The 18,931-nt window shown below is 67.5% G+C and overlaps 4 protein-coding genes across 8 annotated transcripts; all 4 read right to left on the bottom strand.

Annotated features, from left to right (window-relative positions):
- Positions 1 to 376: 376 nt before the first annotated feature.
- ST6GALNAC6 (ST6 N-acetylgalactosaminide alpha-2,6-sialyltransferase 6) lies at positions 377 to 4,256 on the bottom strand. 5 transcript variants are annotated; one of them, XM_064523668.1, is made up of 7 exons: positions 4,129 to 4,256; positions 3,000 to 3,167; positions 2,161 to 2,225; positions 1,889 to 2,068; positions 1,069 to 1,466; positions 789 to 896; positions 377 to 701 (listed from the first exon to the last, which is right to left on the bottom strand). In XM_064523668.1, the coding sequence occupies exons 3-7, from the start codon at positions 2,173 to 2,175 to the stop codon at positions 512 to 514; spliced, it is 891 nt and encodes a 296-aa protein (XP_064379738.1). In that variant the 5' UTR covers positions 2,176 to 2,225; positions 3,000 to 3,167; positions 4,129 to 4,256; the 3' UTR covers positions 377 to 511. The 5 variants fall into 5 exon arrangements, with proteins under 5 accessions (XP_064379738.1, XP_064379740.1, XP_064379742.1 ...); XM_064523670.1 differs by lacking the exon at positions 4,129 to 4,256 and adding an exon at positions 3,940 to 4,080; XM_064523672.1 differs by lacking the exon at positions 4,129 to 4,256 and adding an exon at positions 3,530 to 3,548.
- A 212-nt stretch (positions 4,257 to 4,468) lies between these two features.
- ST6GALNAC4 (ST6 N-acetylgalactosaminide alpha-2,6-sialyltransferase 4) lies at positions 4,469 to 7,166 on the bottom strand. Its single transcript, XM_064523666.1, has 6 exons — positions 7,026 to 7,166; positions 6,521 to 6,574; positions 6,250 to 6,426; positions 5,708 to 6,120; positions 5,424 to 5,531; positions 4,469 to 5,313 (listed from the first exon to the last, which is right to left on the bottom strand). The coding sequence occupies exons 2-6, from the start codon at positions 6,530 to 6,532 to the stop codon at positions 5,124 to 5,126; spliced, it is 900 nt and encodes a 299-aa protein (XP_064379736.1). The 5' UTR covers positions 6,533 to 6,574; positions 7,026 to 7,166; the 3' UTR covers positions 4,469 to 5,123.
- A 1,343-nt stretch (positions 7,167 to 8,509) lies between these two features.
- On the bottom strand, positions 8,510 to 13,984 carry PIP5KL1 (phosphatidylinositol-4-phosphate 5-kinase like 1). The gene is made up of 12 exons (XM_064523667.1): positions 12,928 to 13,984; positions 11,948 to 12,076; positions 11,446 to 11,563; positions 11,170 to 11,358; positions 10,992 to 11,042; positions 10,759 to 10,913; positions 10,093 to 10,217; positions 9,967 to 10,001; positions 9,831 to 9,886; positions 9,186 to 9,298; positions 8,941 to 9,106; positions 8,510 to 8,866 (listed from the first exon to the last, which is right to left on the bottom strand). Exons 3-12 carry the CDS (start codon positions 11,446 to 11,448, stop codon positions 8,572 to 8,574), a joined length of 1,188 nt encoding a protein of 395 aa, XP_064379737.1. The 5' UTR covers positions 11,449 to 11,563; positions 11,948 to 12,076; positions 12,928 to 13,984; the 3' UTR covers positions 8,510 to 8,571.
- A 33-nt stretch (positions 13,985 to 14,017) lies between these two features.
- DPM2 (dolichyl-phosphate mannosyltransferase subunit 2, regulatory) lies at positions 14,018 to 18,480 on the bottom strand. Its single transcript, XM_026113733.2, has 4 exons — positions 18,392 to 18,480; positions 16,295 to 16,384; positions 15,384 to 15,486; positions 14,018 to 15,063 (listed from the first exon to the last, which is right to left on the bottom strand). Exons 1-4 carry the CDS (start codon positions 18,392 to 18,394, stop codon positions 15,005 to 15,007), a joined length of 255 nt encoding a protein of 84 aa, XP_025969518.1. The 5' UTR covers positions 18,395 to 18,480; the 3' UTR covers positions 14,018 to 15,004.
- Between the last annotated feature and the right edge of the window lie 451 nt (positions 18,481 to 18,931).

Here is an 18,931-nt window from a genome sequence, read left to right as displayed (position 1 = left end):
CTGGCCCGGCGGGGGGGGGCACGCCGCCGGCTCTGGCCCTCACAAGCAGCCCCCAGCGCCCCGGGGCTCCCGTGCGTGGGACGCCGTGTTTTTCCCTAAATCCACCTCTCCGCTGCTGAGAAATGGATAGAAAAAGTCTCCGAAGGGCCGGGGCGCCTTCCCCGGGGCTGGGGCACCTCCTCCCCGCAGCCCCCCCCGCCGCGCTTCACCTATTAACACGGCAAGTCGAGCGTTTCTTAGGAAAAAAGCAATACAAACACCAGGGCCAGCGGGCAGAAAGGGGGAAAAAACTTCCAATCGAAACAATCGAAACTTCCATCGTTTGGCTAAAAAAGATGCTGGCAGTGTGTCCCCCGCGGGGGCCGGCAGCGAGCGAGGGGGCTGCGAGGTGGGGTCTCGCCGGGGACGCCCCGAGGCCACCCGAGCAGCCAAAAAAAAAAACCCCAAAACGGTTAAAAATCCAGGAGGCAGCGGCCAGGGCGGCCGGGGGTCCGCGGGGGCTCCCGTGGCCCTAGGGCCAGGCCGGGTGCGAGAAGGTGATGTTGTAGAGCCCAGCCCAGCTGGCGAAGACCCGCTTCTCCGTGAGGAAGCGGTGGTGGTTGCCCTTGCGGCTCCGCTCGTTGTGGATGTAGGTGGTGCACTCGTCGGGGCCCTTGGGCTCGTAGTAGTGGTAGGCGGCGCGCCGCGGCTGGGGCCGCCCGCTGCGGGGGGCACGGAGCGCCGCGTGAGCCCGGCGCCGCCCGCGCTGCCCCCCGCCGCCGCCCCCGCCGCCGCCGCGCCGGCCTTACCTGCAGTAGTCGGGCGGCACCATGCCGTAAACGTGGACGTTGTCGCACAGCTCCACCGCGATCACCATGGTGAACCAGCCGGTGCTGAGCCACGAGCGCGACTTCTCCCTGGGGCCCAGCGCAGAGAGCAAGCAGCGGAAGGAGCTACGTTATTACGGACGACCCCCCCGGGGTCCCTCGCCCGCCCCGGGACCCCCAGGCCGGCTACGGCCAGCGCGTGGCCTGCCACCCTCGCGGAGCTGGCTCCACCGCGGCGAGGTGCGCAGCCGCCCCGAGGTACCTGTCCTTCCCCGTCTCTCCCCGGAACAAGTCATCGAACTGCTTCATGCGCCCCGGGGAGACGACGTAGGCCATCATGTTGGGGAAGGACATGCCCACGCGCTGGATGATCTTCAGCAGGCTCTTCTGCATCTTGGCGGGCGGCCCCCAGAAGATGAAGATGGTCTCCGGGGTCTTGTTGACGAACTCCTGCGGCCTCTTCAGCACCCGGTAGACGCTGGAGTGAGCCACCACGCGGAAGCTGGTCTTGTTGCCCACGTCCGCCTCGTAGCCGGTGGTGGGGGCGTCGTTCATGCGGATGGTGCACTCGGCCTGGTCGATCTCCGAGCCCAGGCGGGTGCCCAGGAGGTGGCTGGAGCTGGTGACAATGACGCACTGGTGGCAGTGGGAAGTCAGGGTCTGGGGAGGACGAGTGCTGTGAGCCCGGGAGTTGTCACCACCCTTCCCCAGCGTCGCAGGAGTCTCCTGATCCAAAGCATCCTTGGGCGCGACCGAGGGCCACTGTGTCCCAGGATGGGGACCAAACACTTGAATTTGCTGTCCCCAAGGCCAGGCTGTGCCCGGGCCACCGCTGCCGTGGGACGGGGAGGGCTGGAGCTGGGGCAGACGGGACGGATGCTTCCCCTGCAGATCTGCTGTCCCGGCCGGGCACCAGCGGGACAGACCCTGCTCTCAGAGCAGCAGCGGAGGGGACACGTGGCCGTGGGACAGTTCAGCTGGCCATCGGCGGAGGGCAGCAAACCCCCAGCCCGCGGCGAGCCCCGACGCCGCTCGGCGCCCTCCGCCGCGGCCGAGCCCCCCAGCCCGGCCCCACCTCGCACCTTGTTGCCGCAGACGGGCAGGTACCCGCTTCTCACCCCCCATTTCTTGAGGTTGGGGGGGCGGCGGGCTTTGCCCCGCAGCGCGCCGTAGCGGAAGACCTCGTTCCCGCTGCTGGAGCTGTAGATGATCAGCAACATGATGAGGGCAAAGAGGACCACGAAGACGGCAGCGCGCTGGCCCTGCGGGCGCGGAGGGAGAGCTCGCTCTTGAGAGCCGAAGCGGCGCCCGCGCGAGCCCGGCGCCTCGGCCGCGCTGCCAGCCGGGGACTCACCGTGCTGCTGCTCATGTCTCTCTGCCGACCTCAGTGCGGAGCGGCGGCCGGCGGAGCGCGAGCACCTGCGGCGGACGGCGGCACGGGGTCACTCCGCGCGCCCCTTCCCACGCGCCGTCCTCGCCTCCCCCAAATCACCGGCCCTTGCCGCCAGCATCACCCACTTGGCTCCCCGGGCACCGGCTTGCCGGGAAAGCCTGCGCTGGCTGCAAAATTGGATTAGCTCCCTGGCAGAGCGGCTTACGAAATCGAGGGTCACATGAGAGTGCGGCCTTCGCTGGGGTTCCCGGGGCCGCGGCGGGGCTGCGAGGGGCCGGGGGCCCCGGTTTCGCAGGGAGGGGAGGGAGGTCAAGCCTGCGGCATTGGCGGGGGCAAGGCGACCGAGGCCGGCCGGTGCGGGGAGATCCTGGAGCCGGGCTGAGCTCCAGGGACGGCTTATCCCATTGCCGGCGTGAGCGAAAGCCACTCAAACAAACACCCAATCCAGGCGCGAACGTGCCGGGAGACACCGCGATCGCCTCTGCCCCCCCTCCCTAAGTCGATTGGGCTCGCGGAGCAAAATCCCATTAAAACAAACGGCGGGAGACGCTGATGGGCAAGATGGATCCGGGAGAGGGTGTGCGACGCAGCTGCCCACCGGCTGCATCCCGGCGTCCAGCCACGGGCATAGCTGAGACCTGCCCAGCTCAGCTCACACGTGGGCTCAGAGCCACCCAGGAACCACCAGGAAACCTCTTCTCCCCTCACCGCCCCAATACTCCTGTGGACAGGCGCCCGCCGGGAGGCAGGGTCCTGCACGAGGCCGTACCCCGGTGTGGGGGGGACCCCGTGGGCCCTACCTGGGCGAGGGGTCTCATCTGCAGCGAGTGGCGCGTGGCGCGGGGGGGACCATCTCCTCCTGCTCCTCCTCGTGCGGCGCGGGGGCTGCGGGGTGGTCCCAGGCCCTTCCTGCGAGTGGCACGGCCATCGCGGCTCCCTGAGGGTCACATCGCTGCTCCGCCGGGCCCCTGCCAGGCCGGGAGGGCTGATCCACGCTGGGCCCCCCCCGCTGCAAGGCCCCCCCGCCCCGTGCAATGCCGCCAGCTCCCCCCGGCCTGCTGACCGCCTGCGCTCCCAGCAACGCTCCCTGCTTGGCAAACCGGGACAGGCAAACCCACCTGCACCCTATGTGCAAATCCCACCACCGGATGCAAAACCTCCTGCACCCTCTGAAGCGCAAACCCTCCCGCGGCCTCGCAGCACGTGAGCCCTCCTGCACCCGCCGCTGCAATCCTCCCCCAGGCCCTGGCATGCAAATCCAAACCGAGCCAGCGCCTGGTGCGGCTCCCCCTCCGTGCAAAGTCTCCCCTACATGCAAATGCTTTCCTACCCCAGCATGCAAATCCTCCTGCCTCCTGGGAAGCGGAAACCCTCCCCCGCAGCCCCGTGACGCAACCCCCCCTGCACCCCAGGTGCAATCCTCCCCGGAGCCCCGCGGTGCAACCCCCCCTGCACCCCAGGTGCAACCCTCTCCCACCCCCGCGGTGCAAACCCCCCTGTACCCTGGGCGCAATCCTCCCCCACCCCCGGGATGCAACCCCCCCCCCCCCCGCACCCTGGGCGCAATCCTCTCCCACCCCTGGCATGCAACCCCCCCTGCGCCCCGGGGTGCAGTCCTCCCCGGAGCCCCCAGGATGCAAACCCCCTGCGCACCGGGCGAATCCTCCCCCACCCCGGGACGCAACCCCCCCTGCACCCCGGGCACAATCCCCCCCGGAGCCCCCCGCGCTGCAACCCCACCTGCACCCCGGCTGCAAACCCCCCCGCAGCCCCCCGCGGCCTCCCGCTCGGCAAAGCCGGGCAGGCCGCACCAGGCCGCGCCCGCGCAGCGGGGAGCGCAGGGCCGCGCGGCCCCTCCGCGGCGCCCCGGCCCCGGCCCCGGCCCCGGCCCCGGCCCCGGCCCGGCCCCGCCGCCCCGCGCGCTCTCACCGCGGCCGCTCCGCGCCGCCCCGCACTGCGCTGCCGGCCCGGCCGCCGCGGGGCTGCGGGGGGTCCTAGCGCCGCCCGCGGCACCGCCCGCTCGGGGCCCCGCCGCGCCCGCGCAGCGCCGCCGCGGCCCGGCCCCGTGTTGCGCGGCCCTGCGGTCCCGAGCGGCGGCCCCGGCCTGCGCCCGGCTGCTTCCACCGACGGGAAAACCCGGGTCGGCATCGCAGCAGCGGGGAGGCCGGGCTGCCGCTCGCCCCAGCTCGGCGCCGAGCTCCCCGCGGGCTTTCGGACGCCCCCTTTGCACAAACACGCCCGGCGCGGAGTTTGCAATAATACTGCAAAATTGCAAAAATGCTTTTAATGGGCACGTCTGCTTTGGTCTGAATCCAAGGGCACTTGTGACAAAGGCAACGGGGAGCCGCCGGGCACGCGCCTGGCCCGCGGGGCACGCGGGGCCTCCCTGCACCGTGGGTCCCGCTCCCGGCTGCGCGGTGCCAGGATGGGCCGAAAGACGGGCCGAGACGGGGCAATGCCGCCTGCTGCGGGCAGCGCCCTGCTCATCCCCTGCGGCGGCTCCGGGCACGGACCGCGCTGAAATTTCATCCTGGCAAGAGGCACCGGTTTGCGCCCCAGGAGGACGCCGACCTTTCCCGCCCCGCATCCCGCTGGGACCGAACAGCATAAATGTTTAACGCCGTATTAAACATCCATGCTGGCATTGGTGGGGGGAGCCTTCGCGATGGCCTTGGGCGCTGGCCTGCCTGGCCGGGGGGAGATGCTCGGGGCCTCCGCCGCTCCCAGCCCACCCGAACCAGCCCCGCGGAGGCCGCGACCAAAAATCCCCGCTCCAGGGGAGGGAAAAAGGCTTGAAAACGTGGCAGAGCCAAGATAACATCTTAGGAGGACGAGCGCAGGCAGAAGGCTGCGGTGACGGGCCCTGCTGCTCGCCACGCTGGTCCAGAGCCCGGCCAAACAGCGCCGAGGTGCAGACAGGGCCCCTAGCCGCCCGCCCAGGAGGGGTGGGTGAAGATGATGTTCCTTTTCTTGGCCCAGCGGGAGAAGACGGCTTTCTCGGTGATGAAGCGGTGCCCGGCGCGGGGCGCTCGCTCGTGCGCCAGGTAGGTCTTGCACTCGTCCAGGCGGCCCTTCTCGAAGTAGTGGTAAGGCACGCTGGAGTGGTTCTTCTCCCTGCCGGGCACGGCGTGGAGCTCAGCAGGGCCCTCCGACCCGACCCGACCCGTCCCGACCCATCCCGTCCCACGGCACCGGCCCCGCGCGGCCCTGCCTCCCCGCCGCACCTGCAGTAATTATCGTTGACCATGCCGAAGACCAAGACCTGCTCGCACAGCTCCATGGCCAGGATCATGGTGAACCAGCCCGTGCTCAGGAAGGACCCGGATTTCATCCTGCAGAGCACCGAGACGGCGCTGGAGGCGTCTCCCAAGGCCCGCGGGGCAGCCCGGGACCGCCGTGATGGACCAGCGCCACCAGCTTTGGTGGAGCCGGACGGCCCCAACCTCCGTTTCAGCGCGTTTTCAGCGCGTTTTCCCGGTCCAGGGTGGAGGAGCAGGACGCCGTGTACCTGTTCTTGCCGGTCTCGTTCTGGAAGAGGTCGTCGCAGTAGGCCATCTTCTGCTCGGTGAGCGTGTAGATCTGCAGGCTGGGATACTTCTCCACCACCTTCAGCAGCGCCTGGTAGGTCGGGCCCACCTTCTCCCGGCTCATCTTCTTCGTGGGCCCCCAGATGACGTAGACGGTCTCCCGGGACCGCTCGAAGAAGTAGGGCTGGTCCCGGAGCAGCAGCGGGACGCTGGTGTGCGACACCATGCGGACGGTGCTGCGGGACCCCACGTCCTCCTCGTAGCCGCCGGTGGGCGCGTGGTTCATGCGCAGCACGCACTCCTCGCCGTCGATGGCCCGGCCCAGGCGCGAGCCCAGCATCTGCCCCGAGCTGGAGACGAGGGCGCAGCGGCGGCACGGCGCTCTGGCCAGCGGCTGCGGGCAGAGGGGCCGTGGGCCGGGGCTCGGCGCCGCCTCCCGCCCCCCCTACCCTCCGGTAAGGAGGGGAAACTGAGGCACGGGGTGGCGGTGGTGGTGGGGAACGCGCCGCCCTGCCCCACGCACCTCGCCGTCGGGGACGCGGCTGTAGCCGTGGAGGCGGAGGGCGCGGGGCGCCGCGTGCCGGGGGCTGCCGGGCCACACGGGGGGCTGGCAGCAGAGCGCCGGGCGGGTGCGGGAGCAGAGCAGCACGTAGACCGTGGAGGCGGCAGCCAGCGAGAGCAGGGCGAGGAAGACCTGCGCCTGCGGGCAGAGCGGCGGGGGCAGAGGTGGCCGGGGGGGCCCGGCTGGCCCCTCGCCTCCCCGGCCCGCCCTGGGCGCCGGTGGGGGTACTCACCAGCGTCCTCATCCTCGGGGCCGCAGGGCTATCCGGAGCGCCGGGGCGCGCAGGCTGTGCACGCAGCGGGGTCAGCAGGGAACACCCCCCTGGGGGAACCGGCCCTGGCTGCCCCCCCGCTGCCCCCCCTGTGACCGGGGCTGCCCCCCAACCGGGATCCCCCCCGTGCTCGGGACCCCCCAACTGGGGCTCCCCCGTGCCTGGGACCCCGCTGCCCGGGACCCCCCCGTGCCCGGGATGCCCCCTTGATCGAGACCCCCCCAGCTGGGGCTCCCCCGTGCCCGGGACCCACCTGCCCGGGACCCCCGCTTGCTCGGAACCCCCCCCCCCCGGGGTCCCCCCTTGCTCGGGACCTCCCCCGGGGCCCCTCCCTGCCCGGGACCCCCCCTTGCGCGGGACACCCCCCGGGGACCCCCCCCCCGGGACCCCCGCGCAGCCCCCTCCCCGGGCCGGCCCGCAGCGGGGGGGCAGCGCCCCGCGGAGCGGCGGCCCCGGTGCCACCTACCGCGCCGGGAGCCCCCGCGGCAGCGGCGAGCGCGGAGGCGCCGCCGCCCGGGCCCCGCGGCCGCCGGGCCCCGCATCGCGGCCGGGGCCGCGCCGGGCTGCGCCGCGCCGGGGCGGAGCGGGGCGGAGCCGGGGCCGCCCCCGCCCGGCCACGTGCCCCGGGACGGGGCCGCGGGACCCCCCGCCCCCGGGCCGCGCCCCGGGACCAGCACCCCGGACCGGTCCTGCACCCGGCCCGTGTGCTCCGGTACCGGCACCCCCGGACCGATCCCGCACCCGGCCCGTGAGCCCGGCACCGGAACCACGGACCGACCCTGCACCCATCCCGTGTGCCTGGTACCGGCATCCCCGGACTGATCCTGCACCCAGCCCATGTGCCCGGTTACCGGTACCCCCAGACCAACCCCACACCCGGCCCGTGTGCCTGGTACCGGCACCCCGGAGTGACTCCGCACCTGGCCTGTTTGCCCGGCTCCGGCACCCCCGGACTAATCCTACACCCGGCCCATCTGCCTGGTACCAGCACCCCAGACCAACCCTGTGCCTGGCCCGTGTGCCTGGTACCAGCATCCTGGACCGATCCTGCACCCATCCCGTGTGCCTGGTACCGGCACCCCAGCCCGACCCCGCAGCAGTTCCCCGCGCCCCCGTCAGCAGCAGCTCCCATTGCTCCCCCCCAACCTGACGGCACCCTCCCCTGCCGCTCTGGCTTCCTCAGCCCGGGACGTCCTGCCACAGCCCCTCCGTGCCCCTTCCTCACCTCCTGGCGCCACTTTGCCCCGAGCAGCCCGGGAACCCATCCGGCTCCGGAGCAGGGCGGCACAGGGCGGCCTTTCGGCACCCCGCTCCCCGCACCCGCCGCCCTGTCCCGGCAGGGCCGAACGGCAGAGCGCCCGCGAGCACCGTCCCCGAGCGAGCCGGCCTCCTCCCCGGGGCTGGCAGGGCGTTAAACATTTTCCCTAGCCATTGCCAAAGAAATACTGGAAACCACCCCGAAACGGGTCCCCACCCTGTGCCCAGCGGCGGCCGGCTCCCCGCGCGCCCGCGGGGGAAATGAGCAGCTGCTCCCGCGCCGCCGCCGCGGCCCATCCTTTTTAATCCGGGTGGTCACTCACAGCCAGCCGTGGTGCGTCGTGCCCCCGGGGCGCCGCGGGGGACCGGGGAGCGGCGAGACGCCCGTGGAGGGAGAGCGGAGGGTGCCGGCCTCCAGCCACGGCTGGCAGCGCGACCTTCGCCCGTGGCGCCCGCGGGCGGCTCGGGCAGAGCGTTATTTTGAGGCGGGCCGGATGCTGCCGCCTCGAACGTGGCATTTCCTGGTGGGAACTGGATCCCCGCTCGGCTCCCAGCTGCGAGGTGCCCTGCCTGCCGGCAGCCCGGGACATCCCCGCGGGCGGCCCTGGGGAGCAGTCCTGCCGCTGCCGAGACCCGGCCCGCTCGGTGCATGCCGGAGCAGCATGTTGGAGTGGCGGCAGCCCCCATCCCGGCCCGCACGGCTCTTGGGAGCGAGCGCCGCGGTTTCCGACCCGCAGGGCTCGGCGGTGGCACGGTCACAGCGTGTGCGTCTCCGCCCAGCGGCAGAGGCGCCGGGCGTACTCGGCGGGGCAGACGGTGGAGAAGGCCTGGCCGCGGTAGCGGACGCTCTTCCAGAGGTGCTCGAGCCGCTTGCGGCAGCCGTAGACGGTGAAGAGGTCGATGACGCCCACGAAGTAGCGGAGCTGCGGCCCGTCCAGCACGTGCAGCGGGTTGCTGGCGGCGGGCAGCAGGCGCCGGTGCTGGGCGGCCGCGCGGGCCCCCGGCTCCCCCGCCGCATCCATCCCGCCCGGGGCGCCCTGCTCCATGGACCTGCGCGGGGCCGGGGCGAGCTCAGCGGCGGGCCGGGGCGGCCGGCGGCCCCGCGCCCAGCGCCCGGCACCTACCGGGCGGCGCGGCCGACGAGGCTGGCGAGGGCGAGGGCGGGCGGCTGCCGCTCGTCGGCGTGCAGCGGCTGCAGGGCCAGCAGCAGGCTGTAGTCGAGCACCCGCAGCTCCTCCAGGAAGCGGCTGTCCAGCTCCAGCTGCCGCAGCAGCCAGGGCCGCTGGGCGCCTGTGGGCGCGTGGGGCACCCTCAGCGCCCGCCGCCCGCCCCGTGCCCTAGGGGCCCCGCGCGCCCCCGCCCGCCTTACCCAGGGCGATGGTTTTCCCCTCGAAGTTGCAGTCCTTCAGCACGACGATGGCCGGGCTGCCCTCGGGGGCCGGCTCGGCCCAGCGGTTCACCCGGCAGCCCTTGATGTCGTACCTGCGCGCGGGCCGGCGGCTTGGACCGCCCCCCGCCGCCCCCCCACAGGCCGCCCCGGCCCCCACCCTGGTGCCCCACGGAGCAGGGATGGGCTGGCCCCGGGCAGGCGGACACCAGGCACCGAGGGCGCATGGACATTGGGCAGCAAGGACAGGTGGACGTGAGCTACCCCAGAACACACGAGCACTGGGCACCAAGGACAGATGGACACTGGGTGTCCTGGGACAGACAGGCACTGGGCACACTGGGACAGATGGACACTGGACACACTGGGATAGATGGACATGGGGCACCCTGGGGCAGGCAGACGCGGGCACACCGGGGCAGATGGACACTGGGCACCATGGGACGGATGGACACCAGGAACAGCAGGACGGATGGACATGGGACACTCTGGGGCAGGCAGACGCAGGCACACCAGGACAGATGGGTAACAGGCACCACCGGCCAGGTGGACACGGGGCACACGAGGACAGATGGACACCGGTTGCCCCAGGACAGACGGACACGGGGCGCCCGGGACAGGCCTCACCGTTCCAGGATCCTCTCATCGGGGTAGAAGACGCTCTGCATGATGATGAAGTATTTCTGGCAGAGAGGGGCGAGGGCGGGCGTGAGGCGGGCGCAGGCAGCACTGGGGCCGCAAGGCGCCGGCCGGCGGCACCTACCTTCCTCCGTCGGGGCAGGATGATGCTGTGAACCCCTGGCAGGGAGGCAGGACGTGGTGAGGGGCTGGGCAGGGGCTCAGCAGCACTCGCCCGTCACACCCAGCGCTGAGCCCCTGCCCCTCTCACCCAGGAAGCGGACCAGGAGCGAGTGGGGATATCTCTCAAGGTGCCGCAGGTACCGGGGCAGGTTGGACAGGAGGAACCGGATCTCCCGCTTGCTCTGCGTCTTGAGGAAGAAGCGTTTGTCGTGCCTGGGGCGAGAGGAGGCCGAGGGCGCTTGGGGGCAGGCGGAGGGCAAGGAGTCCTGAAACCCCCCTGTGCAGCAGCCCCAGCACCCGCTTTGCTGCCGGGGCTTGGGCAGGAAAGCAGCGGGGCACAGCTTCCCGCTGGGGCTAGGGCATGGGTGCTGGTGGGCATGTGGGCATGGGTGTGCAAGGGTGTGCATACGGGCATGGGTGTGCATGGGCACCTATAGGTGGGCATTGGCGTGCATGTGCGCATGGGTGTGCATGGGTGTATAGGGATGTGCATAGGTATCTATCTATAGGTGGGTGCTGGTGTGCACGGCTGCGCAGGGACGGGCACGGGCACCCACAGATGGGTGCTGGTGTGCACCGGTGGGCCCCCGCGCTGCACTGGGTGCCACACCGCCCTGCGCCCTGGCAGGCTGCCACCCGGCTCTGCTCTCTGCAGCCATCGCCCGCGGCTGCCGCTTTCCACCGCCCCAGCCCTTGGGACGGCTCCGGGAGCTGGGCGCTGCGGGGGGCGGGGGGGGTCCCGGCGGGGGCTCACGTCAGGAAGAAGTCGGCCGAGCTCTTGGAGTTGCTGATGAACTGGAGGTAGGGCCCGCGGGAGCACAGCGACGCCTGGTACTCCTCCTCGGCCAGCCCCAGCGAGCGCCGCAGGCGGGCAAAGGCCGGTGCCGCGTACGTGCGCAGCTCGAAGCCCTGCGGCGGCACCGGCGGGGCGCCTGAGCCACGCGGGCCCCCAGGGCCGCCCTTTCCCCCCGCCCCGGCGGCTCCTACCTCGTGGGGCTGCTTGAGCACCGTGGCGCAGTCGCCCTCGCTGGGGGGGTCCTGGCGGGGAGGCGGGGGGGTGAGCGCCCGGCCGGGCCCCGCGGCGTCACGGTGGGCATCCCCTCGCCCTCCCGCCCGCCTCGGTGCCTCGGTTTCCCCGCGGGGCGGCTCGCGGCCCCCTGCTCACCGCGGGCGGGTGGTCGATGGCCGCCTGGGTGGCGGCGCCCAGCCCCGCACGCAGCCGGCACGTCAGCCCGTAGAACTCGTGCTCGGGGTCGATCTCGAAGACACCCAGGAGCTTCCACTGCCGGTGGCCCCTCCAGAAGAGCCAGCGCCTCCGGGCCTGGGGGCGGCCCTCCGGCTCGGCTGCTGCTGCCTGCGGGCGAGAGCAGCCCCGAGAGGGGGTTGGAGCTGCTGCAGAGCCCCTGGCAGGGACCCCCCTGGCCGTGCGGGACCCCCTCACCATGGCTCCCAGGCAGTGTCAGGCCTCTGTGGCGTCAGTCCCTGCACCAGGCGCCGTCATCCCTGTGGGGTCCCGGGCCGTCGGAGCCGAGGGGACACTGCCGGTGGCAGGACGGAGACTGCGGGGAGTGAGGAAGGCACCGCAGGGCGAGCGGTGCTGGGGGGGATGCAGGGACCCCCAAGCTGTGCTGGGGCGCGGGGAGACCCGGGGGACCCTCGCGGCCACCAGCCCCTGCCCGGCTCCGGAATGTGGCTTTGTGTGGGCGCGGGCCATTCCGGAGCCGCTGGCGCCCATCCTCATCCTCGCCCCGGCACCCAGTGTCACGGCATCGCCGCAGGGCACCGCTCGCTGCCCGGGGTACCGCGGGCAGGGGGGAGCCCTGGGGACCGAGTTTGTGCAGCGTCAGCCCCGCCAGGACCTCGGGGCCGAACACGCTCCCTCTCTCCTGCGTGCCCCCAGGGAGGATTTTGCACCCCGGGGTGGCCCCAGCCTTCACACCTACCTCTGCCCGCGGGCCCCTGCCGGCGGGTTACTCCCTGCCGGAGCCGCTCGGCAGCTCCCTGCCTCGCTGCATCCTCCTCCTCCTCCTCCCGCCGCCGCTCACTGCCGCATCCTCGGCTCCTGGCTCCCGCTGGCAACAGGCGACGGGGCTGCAGCGGCCCCGGGACCCCCGGAGCTCCCGCCGGCGCCCACCCGGCCGCTCCAGCACGCCGCCCGCCGCGGGGGCCCGCGGGTGACTCAGCCGGCCCGGGCGACCCGCAGAGCCAGCAGTGCAGCGGGGGGGCCCGCATGGCCCAAACCCGGGGACGGACCCCCGTGCTGCGGCGCCGGGCCGGGGGGCTTGTCCCGGAGAGCCCCGGCCCCCTGCGGACGCTGCCCGCCCCGTCCCGGGCTCTCGCAGGCGAGCAGGGGTTAAGGGCTGGGGAGGCGCGGAGGAGGCTCGGCGCGTTCCCCGCGGGCGTTAACCCTCCTCTGCAGCCTGGCACGGGCTGAACCTCACCCCGCGCCGGGGAAACTGAGGCAGGGGCAGCAGCACGGCAGGGGCCGGGACAGGGGGTCCCGCTCGCTCCCCAGGCAAGCCCCGAGCCCCAGCCTACAGTGACGGCGCTCCCCGGGATGGAGCCCCCCTCTCCGGCCCCTCTTTGGTGCCGGGGTAGCCAGGCACGAGCAGGCGCTGCTCCCCGGGGGGTCCACGCTGCGACCACCGACCACCAACGCGGGAAGCGGCTGCTCCAAACCCTCCCAGTGCCGGGAGCCCAGCGGGCTCCCCCTGCCCCGGACCAGCGCCTCAGCCCCGCCGCGGCTCCCACCTGGGCTCCTCCGAGCCTCCCACCGCGCTGCTGCCGGGGCCCGGCAGGCCGCGGTGACGCACGCCGGCTCCCTGGGGCCGGGGGAGCAGGTGCCCGGACCGAGCCGCGGAGGCAGCTGGAGGCAGCAGAGCTGCGGGGGAGGCAGGGAGGCAGGGAGGGAGGGAGGACTCACCCCAGCACAGCTCCGGACCCGGCAGGCTGGGAAACCGATAAGCGCCGTGACTGAGTTTTCCCCCCTTTGCTTCCCTCCGCCTGTGAAACACCCCTGCGTCAGCACGAACTCATCTTCACGGGGCCGGCTGCAGCTATTTCCAGTGCGCTGGGAGGCCGGGAAGAGGAGCTGGAGATTTCACAGAGGGAGAAAGGGAAGCGGCGAGATACAAACAAGAGAAAAACGAGGCGCTCCAGGGCTCAGCCTCCTGCAGCGGCCCTGCGGAGGGCACTGGCGGCACACGGGCACGACCGGCGCGCAGCCTGGCAGCCTCTGCACGAGCTTGGAAGAGAAACCTCCAGCTGGAGTCTCGCTTCTTTATCACCTTCGAGCTCCAGCCACGCAGCAGGTTCAACCACGGCCGGGCTCCTAAGACCTGCAGTACCAGGGAGGGCTGCTGGCACTCAGTAGTGCTCCCGAGAAGGATGGGAGATGATAGCAAATGCTGCTGCCTTACCAGGGAGGTTCACAGCACGTGCAAGAAGGATCCAAGTGCCCCCAGCTCTGCCCTCCTGCTGCATCACAGCTGCTGGGGCTACGCCAGCTCGAGTGAAGCAGCCGTCCCCAGCACGGCAGGGCCAGCAAGTCCACACGAGGCCACGTCACAGCCCTGGCCATGTTTTCTTTGGCTCTTTCCTGCCTGGCACCACACTGGGGTTTCACCGCTTCCTCCCCCGGGGCTCCCAGTCATCGCGTTGGGCTGGGTGACCCTATAATGGGCTCTCGCCCGACTCCGCTGCTCTGCTCCCAAGGGACGGCACCAGTCTCCGCTCCTGCTGCCAGACGCAGCAAAGGCAGGGGAGAGGCAGCAGGTACTTTTGATCCAGCTGCACCTTCACCTCCCCGCGGCCCCAATTCTCCCACGGTTGGGCTGCACCAGCGGGATGAGGGCCAAGGAGAACCTGTGGATGTTGGCAGGACCTTTCCGAGCAAGGCTGTAGGCATTGCCAGGGCCACACACAGTCGCTCCAGTGATGGGGAGGAGAAGCCATCCCTGCCTTCCTGCAGGCCTACCGCACCTCTGCACTCAACATGGGAGGAGGACAGAGACCAAGATCTCGCAGACCTTTATTGAGGGTGATTCCAGCTCACTGCAGTCTGAGGGACCTGCCAGGGCTCCACACCTAAGGGTAGAAGCTGCTGCCAGGAGAAGAGAGCCCGTAGTGGGAAGACGGAGCTCTGCAGTGCCTGTCCGCTCGGCCCCAACCATGCTGGTGTGCAGAGCCTTGCCAAGGGCAGGAACCATGCCAGTGGCTGACAGCTGTGGTTGGAACCGCATTCATTAGTGGACGAGCCAAACGCTTCTTCCTTTGCAGGCCAGGGCACAACCCTCCTCCCCATCCCCTCAGCTGGACCACTGCAGGAGAGGATGCAGACAGACCTGCCAGAGAACAGCAGAAAATGGCACCATCCCGCATCCTCTGCAAGGCCAGCCTCACAGGGGTCCCTCTTCATAAACAAGAGCCCACCAGGACCATGATTAGCCCTTGCGGCAGAAGGGATAATGCAAGTCTGCCTTTCCCAAGCCCAGAGTCTTCTTTCTTTCCTCTACATCTTGAATCCAATTAAAAACTCAACAAACCACATGTAAACAGTTTAAAAAAACCATAAGGGACAAACTACTGGACACAGGAAGAGCAGAGGAGAACTTCCCAGAGGCTGAGCACCTGACAGGTCAGAGCTAGGCTCACACTCTGGTGGCTACGGCTGCCGTGCCCCAACAGCTCCTCCCCACAGTACAGGCTAAAGCCATCGCTGCTACGTGTAGCCCCAGCTGAGGAGCAGATCCGTCATAGCTGGACTTCTGGTCCCTTTCTAGATGACTCCTGTAGGTCAGAGCTTTTCCTTTGGTCCGTAAGCTGTAAGTTACACCAGGTCACATCTCTCCAGGTAGGAACATCAGAGAGAGAGCAGCCAGCTCAGCAGCTGCAGAAGAGAGCTCTGGGAGAGGTGTCTGCTTGGTGCTGCAGGCAAAGTCTTTCCCCAGCTAAGATGTTGCAGGGTAGATGCCTTCTCCTCAGCTCTTTCAGTTGGGCCTTCAGTCCAATTTCTTTGCAGGTTTCCTGTTCTTCCACATCACAATCACTATGAAAATGCCTACCATGAGAAAGAAGACAGATTCAATGAGAAAATTTCCAATTACTGGTGCTTTCGAAACACATTGTAATGAGAAACAGAACCTCAGCAGAGAGGGAGAAAAACTCCACCAGCTACAAGCTCAAACAATTGAAGTTCAGATGCGCGTACAACCCCCCCCCCCAGAGCCTGTGCCACAGACCCAGTGCTATGCTGAGCTCTTGCTGCAAGAGCCACAGGCAGCATCTTGCAAGTGTCACACATCAGCTAACCCCCTAGCAACCCTCTCCTCTCTTTCTAATTTAGAAACCTCCAATTAGAACTACAGAGATAACACTCACCGATAAATAGCAGCAGCAGGAGCCCAGCCACTACAGGGATAATAACAGCATACTCCCTGGGCAAGAAGTACTGATGGATGCCGTGGTCGCTGTCGATGAAGGGCTGCAGGAAACAGAAGGGCATCAGCAGTTGGGCACCAGCAGGTGGGCGCCCCGTCACCAACACCTGCAGCCTTGCGGTTTCAAAAGCAGGATGGAAACACCAGTCTAGAAAAGATGCCTAAAAAAAGGGGGCCCAGACCTGCACGTGGCTAGGGCCACTGTGCAACGACACTGCAGCTGCAGACAACATGATAACGAAAGGGCAGTGAGGTACTTCAGTGGTTAGCAGCGTGGGGAGCGCGGAGCAGGAGAGGGGCCGTACACAACACCGGCACAGGAGCCCCACGGCCCAGGGTTTCCACCTGGCTGGTGACTGACTCCCTGCTTGGTGCTGAACACATCAAATCCCTGGACTTTCTAGAGTTTGTAAGAGGGAACAGACAGTACTTCATTTGTTTCATGGAGATCCTGTCAGGATTCGTTAGCTGCGGAAAGTGGAATACTGTGGACACTAGAGAGCAGTATAACGATTACTAGGCAGCAGAGAGTATATGTATACAGCTCGTAAGATTACAGACTATATCAGCATGTATTAGACAGCAGAGACTGTAGAGAGGAATCCAGAACTCTCGGAGCTTAGAGGGGAAGCTCCAGTCTAAGCTTGCTCTCACCCAGACAAGGGCAGGCACACCTAGGAAGGGCAAGGTGTGCACAGCAAACTACATGAAATTCTACACTGACACTTTTCACCAGGAAGCTGGCAAAGCAGGGATCTTTCAGACAAGAGGACAAATCAGCACCTAAATAAAGCCTAGGCAAACACAGTAGCAAAGTTCCCGAGATTACAACAGGCAGAGCAAGACCCCTACCAGTATGATGATCCAGATGGTGTAGTAAACAAAGAGGACGAGGCTGAAGGCTACCAAGCCAAATCCAACCACCTGGTCTGTTGCTGTGGCCTGCAAAGTGAGAGAGAGTCAGAGCAGAATCAGCACTTTGTGGTGTCTGAGCAGGAACAGTTACTGGGCACATGATATTTATTGTGCCCCAGCTTATAAGAATGTATGGCTGCAATTTTGAAAGAAAAAAAGAACACAAGGGAAGAAAGCTGTGTAGCAAAAACGATTTAGCACAAATGCTTCAGTGAGAACAGCCACGCTCTCCTCCACTGGAGCGGTCAGAGATTGTGTGTCCTCCTGCCGCTGCAGCAGACGCACACGTTGCACACTCCAGCAACTCTGACCAAGTGCTTTGAAGTACTAACTCCCAGCCCGCACCAACGCAACCTTCTGCTGAGCTTCATCAGGCTTCGAGCTACGTGGTCTGATCACTTCAACAGATAGACAGCAAACCTCAGAAAAGCCCACTCAGGCTGCAGGGGACCAGGGCAGTTCAGACTCTGTCCATAAGCCTGCAATGCAGAAAGCACCATGCTTAGGGAGGCATTGTGCTATTTGGGCTGTTTCCTGAGGAACAAGCAAAATCAAGAGCCTGAACACTTAACACCATGAAACCCCAGTACTTGACAGAGGCAGGTAGGTACTCCAGGCCAAATTTCATTTTCAAATCACCTCCCTCCTCAGCTCCAGCATTGTCTTAACACCGAGCGTGTTCTTAACACCCAGTGTTAAGAGGACAAGCCATGACTCAGCTCCACTGTGACACTGGCAGGTCAGGTATGGACACGCTGAGGCTTGCTGCCTCTGAAGGAGCGCAAAGGGCCATTCGTCATGGAGCCAGGTCACCCTGGGCTGCCAGGCACTACCGCCACAGGAGCGAGGGAGCTGGGAAGGAACTGGGAGGAGTGGCTGATGCACCAGAGGGTTGTGCTGCTGGTCAGCGGGACCTCCACAGGCTGGAGAAACAGGCAGAGAGGAACTTTATGAAGTTCAACAAAGGGAATTGCAAAGTCCTGCACCTGGGGAAGGAATAACCCCATGCACCAGGACACCCTGAAGCCAACAAGCCTGAGAGCAGCTTTGCAGAGAAGGACCTGGGGGTTCTGGTGGACACCAAGTCAGACATGAGCCAGCAATGTGCCCTTGTGGCCAAGGCGGGCCAATGGTATCCTGGGCTGCATTAGGGAGAGCACTGCCAGCAGGTCGAGGGAGGTGATCCTTCCCCTCTACTCGGCTGTGGTGAGGCCACACCTGGAGTGCTGGGTCCAGGGCTGGGCTCCCCAGTATGAGACAGACTGCTATTTACTGGAGTGAAGGTCACAAAGATGATTAAGGGCCTGGAGCATCTCTCATACGAGGAGGGGCTGAGCGAGCCAGGACTGTTCAGCCTAGAGAAGAGAAGGCTCAGGGGGAATCTTATCAGTATGTACAAATATCTGATGGGAGGGTGTCAAAAGGACAAGGTCAGACTCTTGGTGGTGCCCAGTGACAGTATGAGAGGCAACGGGCACAAACTGAAGCCTGGGCAATTCCATCCGAACATAAGAAAACACTTCTTCACTATGAGGGTGGCTGAACCCTGGAACCGGTTGCCCAGGGAGGCTGCGGAGGCTCCATCCTTGGAGATATTCAAAACCCGACTGGACACAGCCCTGGGCACCCTGCTCTAGGTGACCCCACTGGAGCAGGGGTTGGACCAGGTGATCTCCAGAGGTCCCTGCCCACCCCAGCTGCTCCGTGCCTCTGGGGGAGAGGCAGGGGAGGGCAACCAGCACTCACAGCTGGCCCCAAACCTCTGCGTTCCTGAAAGGAGAGGAGGTCAAGGGGGAAATGGCGCCTGCAAGGCAAAGCAGAGGGGGCAGCAACTCCCCACTACCCCGGGGGGGGGGGCAATATATCCTCCCACAGCGGGGCCATAACCTCCCCCGCCAGCTCTACTGGCCCACAGACGCCAAACGCCCCCACGGAAGAGGCAACACCCCCCGAGATGGCGGGTCCCCCCTCCAGCCCCCTCACGACGGCCCGGGGGGAGCAGACAACCCCACTCCCACTCCCACTCCCACTCACCATGGCGACGGGCAGCTCCGGGCTCCCTCCCCGCCAGCAGCGCTCTTCCGGGAGACGCCAGCCAATCAGCGGGCAGCGCTTCAGCCACGCCTACTGTCGGGCCTGACGGGAGCGAGCCCGCCGTCACGCTCGGCGGCAGGCAGCCAATCAGCGGGGGCGGGCTCCGTCCCGCGGCATTGTGGGAAATGTAGGCGAGCTTCGCCCGGAGCATCACGGGAGGTGTAGTCCGGGCGGGAGGCCACAGGGCCCTGGGGCCTGCGCTCCTTTAGGCTGCTGTTCTTTACTCTAACATTTTAATTTACCGTTTAGTACAGTCATCATTATACTTTAATATCAACATAATTTTATTTATTAATAATTTTAATATAAATTTTAATTCTGTCTTTTTTAATTTGATACTTAGCAATTTTTAAAGCACCTCCCCGCTCTGGCCCCCCCTCAGCTCGCAGCCCGCAGCCACCCAGGAGGCGACAGGCAGGGCCAGGGGCCCTTCTGCCCCTCGCCAGGCGGCCACGTTTTGGGCCGTGCCGCCCGTTCCCC

The sequence above is a fragment of the Dromaius novaehollandiae genome, chromosome 20, assembly GCF_036370855.1.
Source record: "Dromaius novaehollandiae isolate bDroNov1 chromosome 20, bDroNov1.hap1, whole genome shotgun sequence".
NCBI classification, from domain to species: domain Eukaryota; kingdom Metazoa; phylum Chordata; class Aves; order Casuariiformes; family Dromaiidae; genus Dromaius; species Dromaius novaehollandiae.
The sequence above is the reverse complement of the archived record's forward strand: the minus strand, read 5'-3'. Positions and strand labels throughout refer to the sequence as shown.

Bases quoted from the DNA above. Each gene is read 5' to 3' on its own strand.
- ST6GALNAC6 (XM_064523668.1), bottom strand. The intron at 1,467-1,888 runs GTGCGAGGTGGG...CGTCCTCCCCAG, and splicing joins TGCCCGTCTGCGGCAACAAG to ACCCTGACTTCCCACTGCCA. The intron at 702-788 runs GTAAGGCCGGCG...TGCCCCCCGCAG, and splicing joins GTGCCGCCCGACTACTGCAG to CGGGCGGCCCCAGCCGCGGC.
- ST6GALNAC4 (XM_064523666.1), bottom strand. The intron at 6,121-6,249 runs GTGCGTGGGGCA...CTCTGCCCGCAG, and splicing joins GCCGCGTCCCCGACGGCGAG to CCGCTGGCCAGAGCGCCGTG. The intron at 5,314-5,423 runs GTGCGGCGGGGA...CGTGCCCGGCAG, and splicing joins GTCAACGATAATTACTGCAG to GGAGAAGAACCACTCCAGCG.
- PIP5KL1 (XM_064523667.1), bottom strand. The intron at 9,299-9,830 runs GTGAGGCCTGTC...GCCCGCGCGCAG, and splicing joins GATGAGAGGATCCTGGAACG to GTACGACATCAAGGGCTGCC. The intron at 8,867-8,940 runs GTAGGTGCCGGG...GGCCCCGCGCAG, and splicing joins CTCGTCGGCCGCGCCGCCCG to GTCCATGGAGCAGGGCGCCC.
- DPM2 (XM_026113733.2), bottom strand. The intron at 15,487-16,294 runs GTAGGGGTCTTG...TGTTTCCTGCAG, and splicing joins CCATCTGGATCATCATACTG to CCCTTCATCGACAGCGACCA. The intron at 15,064-15,383 runs GTGAGTGTTATC...TTCTCATGGTAG, and splicing joins CCTGCTGCTGCTATTTATCG to GCATTTTCATAGTGATTGTG.